At 33.5% G+C, this 18,191-nt stretch overlaps 2 protein-coding genes across 2 annotated transcripts; both read right to left on the bottom strand.

The window, feature by feature from the left end:
* Positions 1 to 10,671: 10,671 nt before the first annotated feature.
* Positions 10,672 to 11,643, bottom strand: LOC146139097 (uncharacterized). Its single transcript, XM_083392991.1, has 3 exons — positions 11,396 to 11,643; positions 10,972 to 11,086; positions 10,672 to 10,786 (listed from the first exon to the last, which is right to left on the bottom strand). The coding sequence occupies exons 1-2, from the start codon at positions 11,622 to 11,624 to the stop codon at positions 10,977 to 10,979; spliced, it is 339 nt and encodes a 112-aa protein (XP_083249117.1). The 5' UTR covers positions 11,625 to 11,643; the 3' UTR covers positions 10,672 to 10,786; positions 10,972 to 10,976.
* Positions 11,644 to 14,369: 2,726 nt separating this feature from the next.
* LOC146139096 (uncharacterized) lies at positions 14,370 to 16,470 on the bottom strand. Its single transcript, XM_083393037.1, has 3 exons — positions 16,211 to 16,470; positions 15,262 to 15,377; positions 14,370 to 14,448 (listed from the first exon to the last, which is right to left on the bottom strand). Exons 1-2 carry the CDS (start codon positions 16,437 to 16,439, stop codon positions 15,262 to 15,264), a joined length of 345 nt encoding a protein of 114 aa, XP_083249163.1. The 5' UTR covers positions 16,440 to 16,470; the 3' UTR covers positions 14,370 to 14,448.
* Positions 16,471 to 18,191: the final 1,721 nt, after the last annotated feature.

The raw sequence follows: 18,191 nt of genomic DNA, 5'->3' as shown, positions 1-18,191 counted from the left end.
CATTACGAGAATTCATCGCAATATGTTTCCGCAATTCCTTCAACGCTTGAAAAGAAGCTAAAACTCAACTCAACAACAACATATCTCAGAACATATAGGATTTTTAACTTAGTAAAACCACTTATGTCCGATAATATCGTATAAAGTAAATACACGACACTGATTAGTTTAAGTATTAATAGTTTCAGGATACTAGTGTTATAACGTTTTAAATATTAGTACTTTTAACTTTATTAAAGAGTTATTTAAATCAACATGATTTATTACTGTATGGTCCCGCTCAGCTAAAACTCTGCATAGTCTGTAACGCTGCAACAAGTGTCAAACCAGATTTGATAAAATTTTAAACTGAACAGCAATGACTGTAGTCAGACGTAGAATTAATGATAAAGCCCATACAGAAGTAGGGAGCAATTTCTTACGGCCTACCAGTTACTATTTAACCTTTAATGATAAATTTCAACATTAAGTTAGAATTCTTTTTTACGCTCAAAATCTTGGCATTTATGTGCGACAGGTTTTTGACCAATTTCTATTTTAATTTGTGTTAATCAGCACTCGCCCGGAGAGATTTGCACTCGCATTGGCGAGCGGGCGAGTGCTTAAGCCCAACCCTGTATAGTTAACCCTTTTCTTCCGGAGTTATCTCCCGTACTTTATAAATTTCTAAAAACAAGTCCAAGTAATTTTTTTTTTGGAATAAATGACAAGTTCCAGTCCAAGACATCAGTTGCCCAAGTCAAGTCCCAGTCAAGTCATAATTAGAGCATGTCAATTTCAATTCAAGTCCTTGTCATAAAAATAAAACTTTAAACTATGAAAACTGGTAAACTCATCCAGATATTATGAACAAAAACCCGAGAAAAAAATAACATAAATGCAACATATAGCAAAACATGTGGCAAAAATAAGATAAGACAAGGTATTGACTTAAGTCATTACAACACTGTATATTTCATTATTACTGTATACTATATTATAATTTTAACCCCGTCTTTATGTAATGACGTTTTACCTTTTCATGTTTTTTTAATAAAACTGTAAGAGGCCACCACATAGAATCCTTTAAAAGTTTAGCAACCACTGGTTAAAAAAGTACTTCACATAGCAGCATTTTAAAAAACATTTAACAGACAGAACATTTCTATTTTTTTGTAAATAGCGGTTTCAAAATAAGTCGATAAAACATTTTTAGGGGCTCACGAATGAATGTTTCGAGTAAAAAAATGATGAATAATGAAGCAAATATTAACTTGCCTATAAATATTTGATTATTACCTATAACTGTATTTTGAATTTACACCCGTCTTCATGTAATGACGTTTTACCTTAATGGTAAAAATAACGGCCCAAATTTCTGCGAATGCTCTAGCCATCATCAGTGATATGAAGGCAACCATTACGGTATTGATCACTGATGATGGCATAAGCATTTGCCGAAACGTTTGAACAATAAAGTATGTCGCTTTTTACGTCTATTTGAGCCGTTATTTTCACCATTAAACTTATGAACAGATCCTTATATAGTGTTCTAACGTTTTACCTTATCATGTTATTTTAATAAAACTGTAAGGGGCCACCACATAGAATCCTTTAAAAGTTTAGGAACCACTGGTTAAAAAAGTACTTCACATTGCAGCATTTTGTTATACACACAAATGCTGATGTACGCTGAATGATATCTTTGGTGAATCATGTCTCACTCTTGAAAATCGTGTGGTTAGTTTTTACGTCATAGTGGTGCGAACAAAATATTTTTTTCCTGAGAATGTTGTTATTTGCGGATAGCTTGCTTTGCATCAGAGGCGGATTTCCTTAAATTACATAACACTACTCGTGAAATTACGTTGATGAGTAAAATAATGATTATTTGTTGCTGTTATTGCAAACAAAAACACATTCCGTAAATTGTAAACAGTTCTTTGGGCAGTTCGCAATAATATTGATCAATTTTTTTCCAACCCATAAACCATTTAGTTCAGCTTTAGATAGTCATTTCTGTTTTGCCAACTCTTCGTTTTAACGCCAACCCTCCTTTCACTTTGACTAGTTTTCCTGTGTTTTCACTTTAAAGTTCGGTGAGTGGCAATGTTGACAAGTCATTTTGAACTGACTTAAGTCCCAGTACTAAGTTGCCAAAGTTCCAGTCAACCATATTTAGAGCAAGTCAACTCTACGTCACGTCCTTCTCATACAAATTAAACGTTAAAATACTAGAATTTTTAAATTTGTCCGATTATTATCAATACCAAACACAACAAAACGCAAAATATAGCAAATTAATTTTTTTATATGCAAAAATTTGGATAAATTTCTCAATTTTATCAAAAAACAATATTTACAGTCATCCGACCTTTAAGTCTTTCGCCTCCTGGTTGTATACAAAAGTTTGTTTAGTGACCCCAATGGTTAGTTTTGACTACATGTTACATGAAATATTTATGCAAAATGTAACGTTTTATGTAATTCAAAATGTAAAGATAGACACATTTAAGGTTCAACCAGTGCCGGATTAACTATTAGGCTACTAAGGCGAGGCCCTGGAAAGTCCGGTCCTACATTTTTTTAAGGTTTATTTTTGTAAGGCTGATAGTGATACGGATCCAGTACCAATACAGTACAGTTTTTGCTTAAAATCGAATGACTGAGTCGAGACAATATGTGCCATGTGTGTGAGTTTTTGCAGCTTGTTTGCAAAATTAGGCTCTCTTTAGTAAACAGCCTTAGACCTAGAACAGTCTATACCCTATATCCTTAACCGGCCCTGGGTACAACAGCTGTTTTTTTATGCCTTAGATGCATACAACAGCTAGCGTCGTGCATCTTTTCGTGTGTGTGTAAGGTAGGGTTTGCCATTTGCACGCAAAGGCCAAACGTTAAAAGGTAAGTTGTTTACTGCGCTTTACTTCCACGATCGGGGTTCAGTATGGTTCAAACATCTCACGATTCTCGCCATGCATTTCACGTTTGTTGCTCACGCATTTAAAGTGCGTTTAATGCCGTCGCACAGAAATGCGAATTTTCTTGATCGTTCGCAGTTAACCCTCGTGTGTTTCTCATGTAATTAGGTCATCGCAAATTATTTCCGAAATATTATTTTTTTAAGATTTTAAAGACAAATTTTTGGTCGAAATTCTTTCCAGTTTTAATTGTTTTTACTCAAAATTAAACAAACAACAAAAGCTTAGAGACTTTAGAACCATATATATATATGCGAAATAACAGCTTTATTAGGTCCATAGTGAAGACTAAAACAATTTGCAAAGTTTTGTGTCTGATGTCCAGTTAGGGCGTTTTTTGGGCGTGTACAACCCTTTTTTTGTTCACTTTATTTAGCTGCCATGCATTACGCTTCCATATAGATTTCATTGCGACCACACCCTCCTCGCTAAATCCTTAAACATCGTTCATCTTTTTAAGGAAAGAATTACTTTATTTACAAAAAGCGTGATTTTTTATGTATAAGAACTCCCAGTGAAAAAATTACAATGTTTGGAGCTTAATGGTTCTCATGTAGTTAAACGTCCATACTAAAGCATGATTGGTCTTCTTGTAAATTATCCGAATTATTTATTTAATTGTAATGTAAAACATTGCTAAACCGTGTCGAAGAAAATTGACTGTCCAAAAAAGTCGCTCATTTACTTTTTTCGAAACAAATATTCGATTTATTTAATTGTTAAATTTATTTATTTATTCCCAGCGATAATTTTCCCAGGAAACATGGAAACAAAAAATTCAAAGTTAGCATTTTAACATTCAATAATTGCCGTAAATTTCCCAGTTTTAGGTCAAAATGACCTTAGTTAAGTTTGGTCATATCGGTTTTAAGACTTAAATCACGTCAAGTCATTATTCAACTAAGACTTTCGGATCGTCTATAATTGTAAATTTTTCTTATTGGTAACCCTTTAATACAGGGGTGGGCAACTTACGGCCCGCGGAGAACTTTTTTAGATTGGTTTTGGCCCGCGACTAGAAAAAGTTGCCCACCCCTGCTTTAATACAACTGTTTTTGTACGATTTTAATGCAATTTATAACGAAAATATTTCTACTTTGTTTTTTGGTAAAGTGCGTTGCTTTAAATTTGTTCATTTTTACATCACAATAAACTCTTTGATTTTTTTAATTTTTATTCATTGTAAATCAAGATACATTTTAAAGCGGTCCACGAATGAATGTTGTCAAAAAAAAATAATAAATAATGAAGCGACTAAAGCAAGCAAATATTAACTTGACTATATATATTTCCAGTCATTTCGAAATTACTTAAGTCTCAAGTCCAAGTAATTTTTTTTTTGGAATAAATGACAAGTTCCAGTCCAAGACATCAGTTGCCCAAGTCAAGTCCCAGTCAAGTCATAATTAGAGCATGTCAATTTAAATTCAATTCCTTGTCATAAAAATAAAACTTTAAACTATGAAAACTGGTAAACTCATCCAGATATTATGAACAAAAACCCGAGAAAAAAATAACATAAATGCAACATATAGCAAAACATGTGGCAAAAATAAGATAAGACAAGGTATTGACTTAAGTCATTACAACCCTGTATATTTCATTATTACTGTATACTATATTATAATTTTAACCCCGTCTTTATGTAATGACGTTTTACCTTTTCATGTTTTTTTAATAAAACTGTAAGAGGCCACCACATAGAATCCTTTAAAAGTTTAGCAACCACTGGTTAAAAAAGTACTTCACATAGCAGCATTTTAAAAAACATTTAACAGACAGAACATTTCTATTTTTTTGTAAATAGCGGTTTCAAAATAAGTCGATAAAACATTTTTAGGGGCTCACGAATGAATGTTTCGAGTAAAAAAATGATGAATAATGAAGCAAATATTAACTTGCCTATAAATATTTGATTATTACCTATAACTGTATTTTGAATTTACACCCGTCTTCATGTAATGACGTTTTACCTTAATGGTAAAAATAACGGCCCAAATTTCGGCGAATGCTCTAGCCATCATCAGTAATATGAAGGCAAGAGGCCACCACATAGAATCCTTTAAAAGTTTAGGAACCACTGGTTAAAAAAGTACTTCACATTGCAGCATTTTGTTATACACACAAATGCTGATGTACGCTGAATGATATCTTTGGTGAATCATGTCTCACTCTTGAAAATCGTGTGGTTAGTTTTTACGTCATAGTGGTGCGAACAAAATATTTTTTTCCTGAGAATGTTGTTATTTGCGGATAGCTTGCTTTGCATCAGAGGCGGATTTCCTTAAATGACATAACCCTACTCGTGAGATTACGCTAGTGAGTAAAGGAATGACTATTTGTTGCTGTTATTGCAAACAAAAACACATTCCGTAAATTGTAAACAGTTCTTTGGGCAGTTCGCACTAATATTCATCAATTTTTTTTCCAACACATAAACCCTCAACAAAACCTAATTCATTTATCCAAAAGACTTCAGTCAAGTCAAGATATTTTGCCCGAAATACTTAAGTCAAGTCAAGTCATTGACTTAAGTCATCACAACACTGGTAAGTGGTTTTCACAGTTTGGTCCCCGGTCTGGGGGCCTACTGGTAGGTTTAAAGGGGTCGGCATAATCTCTCATTTTACAAGCTGGTAAGTTATATCGTTATCAAAAATATTTTAAATTAATTGTTTTTTTTATATTCATTCTTTCTACAGCTTGTGTAAGTATAGTTGGTTTGACTACTAAACGAATCGTTAGTAAAATAACTGTAAAGTTAAATTGAAATATTCGCTGTTTTAAACATTACAGCAGTCCGCCAATATTTCAAGGGAGGATAAAAGTTTCGCTAGATGAAAAAACAGTCTACTGCTAGAGTTATTACGCTAGAAGTTCTGTAGGTGTCAAATCAATTTAAAGTAAATAAGGTCAATAAAAAATTTACATTCGGCCAGCGAGCCGGTATTTACAGTTATCCGGCCTTGGTAACTTTTGCCCCTGGTAGTATATAAAAGTTTAGTGAACTCAGTGGTTGGTTTTGGCTGAAGGTTAAATGTATTTTTTCTGTAATTAAAATGTAACGATAGGCACTTTTAAGGCACAAGGGCTGTTTTTTTTCTGACGTACAGATGTACACTACAACGTATTGCTTCTTTCGATATGTGTATGTAAGGTAGGGTTAGTCATTTGCACGCAAAGGCCAAACGTTAAAAGGTAAGTTGTTTACTGCGCTTTACTTCCACGATCGGGGTTCAGTATGGTCCAAAAATCTCACGATTCTTCCCATGCATTTCACGTTTGTTGCTCACGCATTTAAAGTGCGTTTAATGCCGTCGCACAGAAATGCGAATTTTCTCGATCGTTCGCAGTTAACCCTCGTGTGTTTCTCATGTAATTAGGTCATCGCAAATTATTTCCGAAATATTATTTTTTTAAGATTTTAAAGACAAATTTTTGGTCGAAATTCTTTCCAGTTTTAATTGTTTTTACTCAAAATTAAACAAACAACAAAAGCTTAGAGACTTTAGAACCATATAAATGTGCGAAATAACAACTTCATTAGGTCCATAGTGAAGACTAAAACAATTTGCAAAGTTTTGTGTCTGATGTCCAGTTAGGGCGTTTTTTGGGCGTGTACAACCCTTTTTTTGTACACTTTATTTAGCTGCCATGCATTACGCTTCCATTATAGATTTCATTGCGACCACACCCTCCTCGCTAAATCCTTAAACATCGTTCATCTTTTTAAGGAAAGAATTACTTTATTTACAAAAAGCGGGATTTTTTTTGTATAAGAACTCCCAGTGAAAAAACTACAATGTTTGGAGCTCAATGGTTCTCATGTAGTTAAACGTCCATACTAAAGCATGATTGGTATTCTTGTAAATTATCCGAATTATTTACTTAATTTTAATGTAAAACATTGCTAAACCGTGTCGAAGAAAATTGACTGTCGAAAAAAGTCGCTCATTTACTTTTTTCGAAACAAATATTCGATTTATTTAATTGTTAAATTTATTTATTTATTCCCAGCGATAATTTTCCCAGGAAACATCGAAACAAAAAATTCAAAGTTAGCATTTTAACATTCAATAATTGCCGTAAATTTCCCAGTGTTAGGTCAAAATGACCTTAGTTAAGTTTGGTCATATCGGTTTTAAGACTTAAATCACGTCATGTCATTATTCAACTAAGACTTCTGGATCGTCTATAATTGTAAATTTTTCTTATTGGTAACCCTTTCATACAGGGGTGGGCAACTTACAGCCCGCGGAGACCTTTTTTAGATTGGTTTTGGCCCGCGACTAGAAAAAGTTGCCCACCCCTGCTTTAATACAACTGTTTTTGTACGATTTTAATGCAATTTATAACGAAAATATTTCTACTTTGTTTTTTGGTAAAGTGCGTTGCTTTAAATTTGTTCATTTTTACATCACAATAAACTCTTTGATTTTTTTAATTTTTATTCATTGTAAATCAAGATACATTTTAAAGCGGTCCACGAATGAATGTTGTCAAAAAAAAATAATAAATAATGAAGCGACTAAAGCAAGCAAATATTAACTTGACTATATATATTTCCAGTCATTTCGAAATTGCTTAAGTCTCAAGTCCAAGTAATTTTTTTTTTGGAATAAATGACAAGTTCCAGTCCAAGACATCAGTTGCCCAAGTCAAGTCCCAGTCAAGTCATAATTAGAGCAAGTCAATTTCAAGTCAAGTCCTTGTCATAAAAATAAAACTTTAAACTATGAAAACTGGTAAACTCATCCAGATATTATGAACAAAAACCCGAGAAAAAAATAACATAAATGCAACATATAGCAAAACATGTGGCAAAAATAAGATAAGACAAGGTATTGACTTAAGCCATTACAACACTGTATATTTCATTATTACTGTATACTATATTATAATTTTAACCCCGTCTTTATGTAATGGCGTTTTACCTTTTCATGTTTTTTTAATAAAACTGTAAGAGGCCACCACATAGAATCCTTTAAAAGTTTAGCAACCACTGGTTAAAAAAGTACTTCACATTGCAGCATTTTAAAAAACATTTAACAGACAGAACATTTCTATTTTTTTGTAAATAGCGGTTTCAAAATAAGTCGATAAAACATTTTTAGGGGCTCACGAATGAATGTTTCGAGTAAAAAAATGATGAATAATGAAGCAAATATTAACTTGCCTATAAATATTTGATTATTACCTATAACTGTATTTTGAATTTACACCCGTCTTCATGTAATGACGTTTTACCTTAATGGTAAAAATAACGGCCCAAATTTCGGCGAATGCTCTAGCCATCATCAGTAATATGAAGGCAAGAGGCCACCACATAGAATCCTTTAAAAGTTTAGGAACCACTGGTTAAAAAAGTACTTCACATTGCAGCATTTTGTTATACACACAAATGCTGATGTACGCTGAATGATATCTTTGGTGAATCATGTCTCACTCTTGAAAATCGTGTGGTTAGTTTTTACGTCATAGTGGTGCGAACAAAATATTTTTTTTCTGAGAATGTTGTTATTTGCGGATAGCTTGCTTTGCATCAGAGGCGGATTTCCTTAAATGACATAACCCTACTCGTGAGATTACGCTAGTGAGTAAAGGAATGACTATTTGTTGCTGTTATTGCAAACAAAAACACATTCCGTAAATTGTAAACAGTTCTTTGGGCAGTTCGCACTAATATTCATCAATTTTTTTTCCAACACATAAACCCTCAACAAAACCTAATTCATTTATCCAAAAGACTTCAGTCAAGTCAAGATATTTTGCCCGAAATACTTAAGTCAAGTCAAGTCAAGTCATTGACTTAAGTCATCACAACACTGGTAAGTGGTTTTCACAGTCCTTCGTCTGGGGGCCTACTGCTAGGTTTAAAGGGGTGGGCATAATCTCTCATTTTACAAGCTAATAAATTATATCGTTTTTAAAATATTTTGAATTAATTGTTTTTTTTTATATTCATTCTTTCTACAGCTTGTGTAAGTATAGTTGGTTTGACTACTAAACTAATCGTTAGTAAAATAACTGTAAAGTTAAATTGAAATATTCGCTGTTTTAAACATTACAGCAGTCCGCCAATATTTCAAGGGAGGATAAAAGTTTCGCTAGATGAAAAAAAAAACAGTCTACTGCTAGAGTTATTACGCTAGAAGTTCTGTAGGTGTCAAATCAATTTAAAGTAAATAAGGTCAATAAAAAATTTACATTCGGCCAGCGAGCCGGTATTTACAGTTATCCGGCCTTGGTAACTTTTGCCCCTGGTAGTATATAAAAGTTTAGTGAACTCAGTGGTTGGTTTTGGCTGAAGGTTAAATGTATTTTTTCTGTAATTAAAATGTAACGATAGGCACTTTTAAGGCACAAGGGCTGTTTTTTTTCTGACGTACAGATGTACACTACAACGTATTGCTTCTTTCGATATGTGTATGTAAGGTAGGGTTTGTCATTTGCACGCAAAGGCCAAACGTTAAAAGGTAAGTTGTTTACTGCGCTTTACTTCCACGATCGGGGTTCAGTATGGTTCAAACATCTCACGATTCTTGCCATGCATTTCACGTTTGTTGCTCACGCATTTAAAGTGCGTTTAATGCCGTCGCACAGAAATAGGAATTTTCTCGATCGTTCGCAGTTAACCCTCGTGTGTTTCTCATGTAATTAGATCATCGCAAATTATTTCCGAAATATTATTTTTTTAAGATTTTAAAGACAAATTTTTGGTGGAAATTCTTTCCAGTTTTAATTGTTTTTACTCAAAATTAAACAAACAACAAAAGCTTAGAGACTTTAGAACCATATATATATATGCGAAATAACAGCTTTATTAGGTCCATAGTGAAGACTAAAACAATTTGCAAAGTTTTGTGTCTGATGTCCAGTTAGGGCGTTTTTTGGGCGTGTACAACCCTTTTTTTGTTCACTTTATTTAGCTGCCATGCATTACGCTTCCATTATAGATTTCATTGCGACCACACCCTCCTCGCTAAATCCTTAAACATCGTTCATCTTTTTAAGGAAAGAATTACTTTATTTACAAAAAGCGTGATTTTTTATGTATAAGAACTCCCAGTGAAAAAATTACAATGTTTGGAGCTTAATGGTTCTCATGTAGTTAAACGTCCATACTAAAGCATGATCGGTATTCTTGTAAATTTTCCAAATTATTTACTTAATTTTAATGTAAAACATTGCTAAACCGTGTCGAAGAAAATTGACTGCCCAAGAAAGTCGCTCATTTACTTTTTTCGAAACAAATATTCGATTTATTTAATTGTTAAATTTATTTATTTATTCCCAGCGATAATTTTCCCAGGAAACATGGAAACAAAAAATTCAAAGTTAGCATTTTAACATTCAATAATTGCCGTAAATTTCCCAGTTTTAGGTCAAAATGACCTCAGTCAAGTTTAGTTATATCGGTTTTAAGACTTAAATCACGTCCAGTCATTATTAAACTAAGACTTCCGGATCTTCTCTTATTGGTAATCCTTTAATACAGGGGTGGGCAACTTACGGCCCGCGGAGACCTTTTTTAGATTGGTTTTGGCCCGCGACTAGAAAAAGTTGCCCACCCCTGATTTAATAAAACTGTTTTTGTACGATTCTAATGCAATTTATAACGAAAATGTTTCTACTTTGTTTTTTAGTAAAGTGCGTTGCTTTAAATTTGTTTATTGTTATATCACAATAAACTCTTGATTTACCATGAAATAAAAATTAGATCGTTTAAAAAAGAAATAATTCCACACATTTATAATTGCTTTGTTATTTATTTATGTTCTGGATACATTTTGTGTCGAGTTTTGCTCCTTCCTGTTCAATTCCACCTGAAAATATAAAAATAACACGTTTCTAAATAGATGACAATAATAGAAAAAGTTAAAATTTTAAAATACGAACAATTTTTTACTTTTATTCTCATAAGGTTGTTTTCAGCAGAGTAACGTTTGAAATGCTATATTTATATTAATCTTTTATGTCGTATTTTATTACCAAATTGTATTTTTGTCACCTAATTTAATTCTTCCAAACTTCATTTTCCATATTATCGAAGTCTGGGGCTTCATTTTCGTAGAGATCTTGCACTATCTTTTGGAAATCTTCATTTTGCTGAATAGCTTCAAACTCTAAGCAGTTCAAAACATGAATATTAATGAGATTGTCCTATTATGATACAAAAAATACTTGTAAAAATAGAAAACTTACAAATATTACGAAATACTAATAATATAGCATAGAATGCCATGGTCCTCATAAAAAAAAAATAATTCTACCATTATAGATAAAAAATATACTGTAGAGTACTTATAAACAGTTTAAAATCTGTCTAATATCATACAATACTTCAAAAACTATATTACAGCGTACTTCAACATCATTAGTGTACTTATAAACATTATAGACTTTGTGAAAACAACTTAGAATACTTATCTCACCTTCATCAGTGAGTTCGTCGATAGATTTATCGCCGAATATCTTGAGCCCCCATTTGATCACATGAGGGGCAGCTTTGAGGGCGAACCGACCAACCTTTCGCCACCTTCCCCGGCGTCTTCGGCCCGAACGGCGGCGTCTGCGGCGTCTTCGGCGCCGGCCCCAGCCCGCCACATCGTCCACTAGGAGCATTATGGAGCAGAGGATGGCGAAAAGAACCAACCTGTTCATTTTGCTTTAAGTTCGATTTCAAGCTGTGAAAAACATATGTTAGCCAATAAATATACAAACCATACGTGAACAACGAACTTAATCAACTTCGTCTGATCTTTGTCAATTGATGTACAACCATAATTCAACAAAACACGTACCATTATTACATCAGTACATGCATTGTTTGATTGGAACGATTGCAGAATGCTTTTTACATCTCTAATTACCATATCTTATTGAAAGTATCGATTTAAAGCGTTTATTTGTAGTTTTTGTCGTTAGTAATTCAATATTTTAAAAGTTCTTCTTCTGTTCCTAAACAGTAATTTAAATAAACCTAAAAAGCTTTTTCACGATTTCATGATTGCTCTTTCATAAAATGGCGCAAAACAACAAATAAAATATCCGGCGTTTACTATCCCACTATCCTACCAAGTAAAATACAATATTCTGTAGAATTTTAACCCCATATAGTGTTTCAGTACATCTTAACCAATCCTCCTACATTTAATGGACAACTGAGAAAGCACAACAGGCTAAGGTGGTTATATGGCTGCATTATTTGTTTTGCTTTATTGTGAGAAGTTTATGTCATTTAACGAATGTTATAAGTTATAAGATGATCGCTAAAGTTATGGTGGTGAGTCATGTAGCATAGTGGTACTTTGTGATCATGAGTAATCTTACTCATTACACGTTGAGAGAATAACAACAACACAGTTTTCTATTTGGGCTTTTACCAGCAACTATTGGAGGCAGTAAGTATAAAATTTAAAATTTCGTGCAATGCTTTAATCGGAAGTCCCTTTCTGTGTGGTTTATTAAATTACAACTTCTAATTGCACGCTTAGGGTTTTTCTTGGGTAGGATTATTTTGATGGCTTAATTTGCAACTTATTGGCCGCGCTATAAATTTTTGAGTCATGTCAATATTGTCGCTGAGTCAAGCGAGGTTTTATTTTAAATAGAATTTCGCTTCACAATAAGTTGGCGAGCGTAATACAATTAAATAAACCCGGAAGTCTTGCCATTGAAATTTATCAAATGTTTCATATCCCTAATTATCTGTGTTAAAAAGCAAACTGTCATAATGCAGCAAAACAATACTAACCTCTGTATAATAAATGCAAAAAAGTAGAATTGGTTGTTGCTGTTAACTGTTCATTGATTTTAGGCATATTGTGGATTATATTTTTACTAACATTTTTACCGTTTTTTTAATAAATATGTAAAATCAAAAGTGACTGATTTTTGTTGGTTATAGATTTTATTTTTATTTGGACATGTTCAATTTTATTTAAAAACGACTACAATATGCAAGGCATGTTTTTTTACGATAAATTTGTCTTTTTTTTTGTTGTTAAACCGACTACTTTTCAAGAATAAGCTTTTACCTCTGATAGATTGAAAACGTATTTAAAACCGGGGCGGCGGTAAAATGACTTCTAGGATACGAGAAACTGTTTTTTTAATTAAACTTTCTCCTTTCTATACCACAGTGTTCTTCAACAGTGTTTTATCCAGCCCCTTAGGGGAATGCGGAATATTTTTTCCAAGCAGGGCTAATTAAAATTTTGATTAACTTTAAATTTATACTATTTGATAAATGACTTAAATTTATTCAAAAAAAATATTATTTTTTAACTTGTTCAGTCCTATACTGACACTCTTCCTAACTATGTGAACAGCCATTTGGGGAGCAATTCGAGAAAAATACTTAATTTTAGAATCTGGCTTAAATACAACCCAATTCCAACAATATTTCATGCGCACATGAGTAGAATGTACAAGTACGGTTCCACGTTCTTATCGCTACCTTTCCGACATTGAAATCAGCCTGATGTTGTATTACAGATGGATCGCTTTTAATTGGAGTTTCAGTGCATAAGTTTAACCTAAGCAAGTATTTCTTAAACTCTTTTCGCTGCGACCCAAATTACCAAGCTTATTTATTACAACGAAGTTTTGGCGACCTAATGCTCTGCACTGAAAATTTTGTAAGCGAAGAAACAAAAGGCCAGTTCCATAAATAGATTATAATTTAATTAAAATCAGCCATCTGCGTATTGCTGCCGGAATTCCCTTAATTATGAACAAGTATTACTCAGAACTTAATCTCAATGAATCTAACCGTGTGAACTACTGTACAGTCGGCGGCTCAATCAAATCCAACAGCCACACAATTTTAACTGACACCCCATCGATTAAGAAACGCTGAGCGAAACTAATCTTTACTTCTACGGAGATAAATTGAGAAGAACGAACTAAACAGGCAGGTTTGATAAAAGTACTGCCACTATGAAGTTGCAACTAACTTATTTTCGACTGATTTGTAAGCACATACTAAACTTAATGAAACGGAAAATATTTTTAAGATGACTAAAACTGTCGGCCAACCTTATGTGTACAAAAAGAAACCTCCTCGCCCTTTTAATGACTTCAAATTGGATCAAATATTAAGGCTTTCCTGTCTTAAACAAAGTCAGTCATTTGTAGGTTCCATATTTCGAATTTCCTTTTTCAAAAGAAGAAGAGAAATAATTTGCCACAAAATAAGGCATCATTTCGTATTTGAAAGGAATGGCAAATATAATTCCTTATTTTGTGTCGAAATGTATTTCTCTTAAGAACTTACAAATGACTGACTTTGGTTGAGACATGAAAGTCAAAACAATAAACTTAAAACGTTTAAAGCTTTGGAAATAGGATAATAAGCCCTAATTGATTACGAGAAAAAATCGAGACAGAAGGTTTTGCAAGTTTGTTTATTTTCCGGATACATGTTTGTTGGGCCTTTCCTCAGTCATCTTGAGTATAGTTGTTATATTTCATTTTGCTCCAACTAAAAGGAAAAAAAGAGCTAGTTTAAGATAATATCACAATCTATACCAGGGGTGGAAAGCCTTCATCAGTCGCGGAAAAAACTTAACTCAGAAAGGTCTCTGCGTGTATTGGAGTGACCAATTTTGTTCAGAGCATTATGTTATTAAAACGTGTAACTTTGAATCAACTTTGCAATCAGGCGGAACTAGGATTTTTTTATGTATTTAATTATTTAAGGGGGAAGTGTTCGAAAAAAATCCCTTGTTCGATTTAAAGGTTGATAACACACGGCGTCGTCAATGATCATAATAATAAAAGAACTACTTTAGTAAAACACGGTATCACTTTTTTGCATAAAAGACGGCGGACCTGATAAATTAGATTGGGGGGCGGATGTTGCCCACCCATGGGCTATACCAGGGGTACATTACTATTTTTAGCAATGGCCAGTTACAAAAGTTTAAAATTTGCTTAGATTCGCTATAACTCTCATAAAATAATTTACAGTCATACAAAATGTAATACGGTATAATTTACACATGTCCTTCGCTTTAACAGAGAATTCTGTAACGTCCGTTACAATATAAAGGAATTTTCAATGAACAGCAGCAATTGTTTGCTCATCAAACGCATTTTGCTAAGTAAATACTGAGACAGATAAGACCTGGATTCAACACTAAAAGGTCCGCATTCAGACCGCGATCCGCCAGTTAAGTAGCCCTGGTCTTTATCAAAGTGGCTAACATTGTTCAAACATTCCTTTACAAAATGAGTTTTTCCTTCTTTAACATAGAATACGGTTATAAGAATTTATATCACGGACAATCGAAACCTAAAGTAGAGCTTCCAAGTTCTCGTCATCAATATCGTCAAAATCTGGGGCTTCCCCTTCGTTGAGATCTCGCATCATCTTTTGGAAATCTTCATTTTGTTGAAGAATCTGGAACTCTGAGAGATGAAAAACGTGAAATAAACATGGCTGTCGATGTGAGTCATACCATGTAAACAAAAGTGGTTTAAATTATGCCAAGTTAAAAAAAACTTTCACATTTTATGTAACATTCTCTCCTTTACTATAGGGGTTATTTAACTGGGAATTAAAATTTAGTGAATTAATTGACAAATAGAATAAATTTTTCAATAAACAGCGCCTTCCTCTTGAAAGTATATTTAAACTTGATTTCAATTTTACATTTTTTAGGCTAATAACAGAGGGTTTCTTAGATTATAACGTCAATTTATGACGTCTTTGTGACGTTACATTTTGTAAGTCCGCTTTAAATAAAGTCTAAGAACCCCTTCTCTACGAATTCTGCGACATAATGAAAATATGCGAATGTTTTGAAGACTTGATTTGCATAAAATACTTTTAAGCACACTATGCAACAGGACTGCGGAGTCGGAGTCGGGAATCGAGTAAGACCGCCTAAAACTACCCGAGTCCCGAGTCCGGCATGCGCATGCTCAAAGGTGGAATAGCATATGGTGGATATATTTTAACAATGTATTATGGGTAAATGGATGACACCAAGGGTATAACTAAATTGCTGAATATCCATGTTATTTAGTTACGCAAATTGGCGGAATACATGCTGTAGAGTCAGGCCGGACTCGGGACTTTTTTTGGCCGGAGTCGGAATCCGGAGTCGGACTCAGGTTCACTGTGAATTAGTTTAAACAATATAAAATACCTAAAAACATCACAGAATACTTATAAACAAATCAGAATGCTTTATAAGCGTCATAGAATACTTATACACATATCAGAATACTTATCTCACCTTCATCAGTGAGTTCGTCGATCGATTTATCGCCGAATATCTTGAAGCCCCATTTGATCACATGAGGGGCCGCTTTGAGGGCGAACCGGCCAACCTTACGCCACTTTCCCCGGCGTCTTCGGCCCGATCGGCGGCGTCTGCGGCGTCTTCGGCGCCGGCCCCAGCCCGCCACATCGTCCACTAGGAGCATTATGGAGCAGAGGATCGCGAAAAGAACCAACCTGTTCATTTTGACTGGAATTTGATTTGAAACAGCTTAAATAAAAACTGTTGAAAAAATATTCTAAATGTAAAATCTGTAGAATGTTCTCAAACTGGGGCTGTTGAAAAGCTGTGTAGTAGGCCTACTTGTGTTTTTAAATCAGTGCTCTTCAACCGGTGTGTACTGTGCACTGTAGGGTGCATCCAAATATGCATGGGGTGCATGCATTACGAAAAAGGTATACCAGTACGAAAAGGTATTAAAGGGTGCATCAAAAACTTTTTTGAAGGAATACTAGTATTTAAAACTGAATGCTGTTTTATGACATGCAATAGAACTCGCAAGCAGCTTGCAGCCATCAAACTCTCACCGACAGTGAGTAAAACTTCGGCAGCTCTACTCGGTTTCATTAACATTATGATATTGATATGCGTAGTGATGTTTCATGTCGCTTTTTACCTCGGTTTACTTTTTAAGTAAACAGGGTGCATGAGTTCGTCACAACAACTTTAAGGGTTCACCAAATTAAAAAGGTTAAAGAGCGCTGTTTAAAATCATCGACTGATAAATTGTATTACGCGGAGCATATGTTGCAATTATAAAAGTAATTTTAAAGCTTCTGTAAACCAATTAAGTTATATATTAGAGCCGGGTAAGAATTGGAGTATAAATATTGTAGCGTGATTTTACTTCATTTTGTCGCTCGTTTGTATATAGAAGCAAAAGTGTTTAAGAAGTGTTATTTTAAACTGTTTAAAAAACTGTAAATACGACAATTTGGGAATTTTATCACCGAAAACATCTCGCTGTTGAAATTGCTTAATTATTTTTTTATTATTGCTTTTTTTCATTGTTTTTTTAGTTAAAATTATGGTGGGTTTATTAAACATCTGACTAACACCATTCGACAGTACATATCATTGAATAAAAGCGAGTAGAAAGAATGTTTGTTTTTATATAAAAGACTAAAACTGTTGTAATTATTTAACGAATTCAATAAGTGGCAACACCAAGCATCCAAACATCATTTCGAAATTTACTGTCCAATCGTTTCACCCATGACTACTTATAAGTGTGCATTTTCGAGTTTAAAATACACTGATGAAATTATTCAATAAGCTTTAATAAGCTAGAGAAGTTTACCTCTTACAACATCAATATAAAAATATTTTAAACAATGTGCGGCTTTGCTAAGTTTTAACTCTTTCCTTCGTAAATTCTCGCAACAGTTCAAACCGTTCCTGTCGGGATTATTTCATTGTTTTGAAATTAAACCTATCTCAGCCCAAAGAGTCACAACTGGGTTCGCCAAATTTGTTTCGGGGTCACCAGTAAGACATACTTTTACTAATTAATTGGAATAACTAAAGCAAAACAAAATAATTCAAATCACATTACACTAACAAATGTGAGCCGAAGCATACCTCGAGAAAAATGCACTTTAATATTGTTAAACCAAAAAGTTTACAAAATGTGTTATTAAATCAAAAGAAGTGGCTGACTGAAAAGTTTAATAATCGCTGCCTTAAACTAATGTTACTTGTGCCACTTTGTGCCAATTAAAGTTTGGTTAAAGGCGTTGACGCATTTCTAGCAGGCTGATAAGCATTTATTGTTAACATATCCCATCATTAATAAAGGCAACCAATCTATGGAAATTCAGCAACGCAATTAAAAAATAAGTAACTGCTAAAATAGGTAATTCCTGATTACATAAGCTTTTAATTTGTAAATTTGGATAATAGTTACGAAAACTGTTTAGGTTGTTTTTACGTTTAA

This window comes from Ascidiella aspersa, chromosome 6 (genome assembly GCF_963924565.1).
Source record: "Ascidiella aspersa chromosome 6, kaAscAspe10.2, whole genome shotgun sequence".
Lineage (NCBI taxonomy): Eukaryota > Metazoa > Chordata > Ascidiacea > Phlebobranchia > Ascidiidae > Ascidiella > Ascidiella aspersa.
The sequence above is the reverse complement of the archived record's forward strand: the minus strand, read 5'-3'. Positions and strand labels throughout refer to the sequence as shown.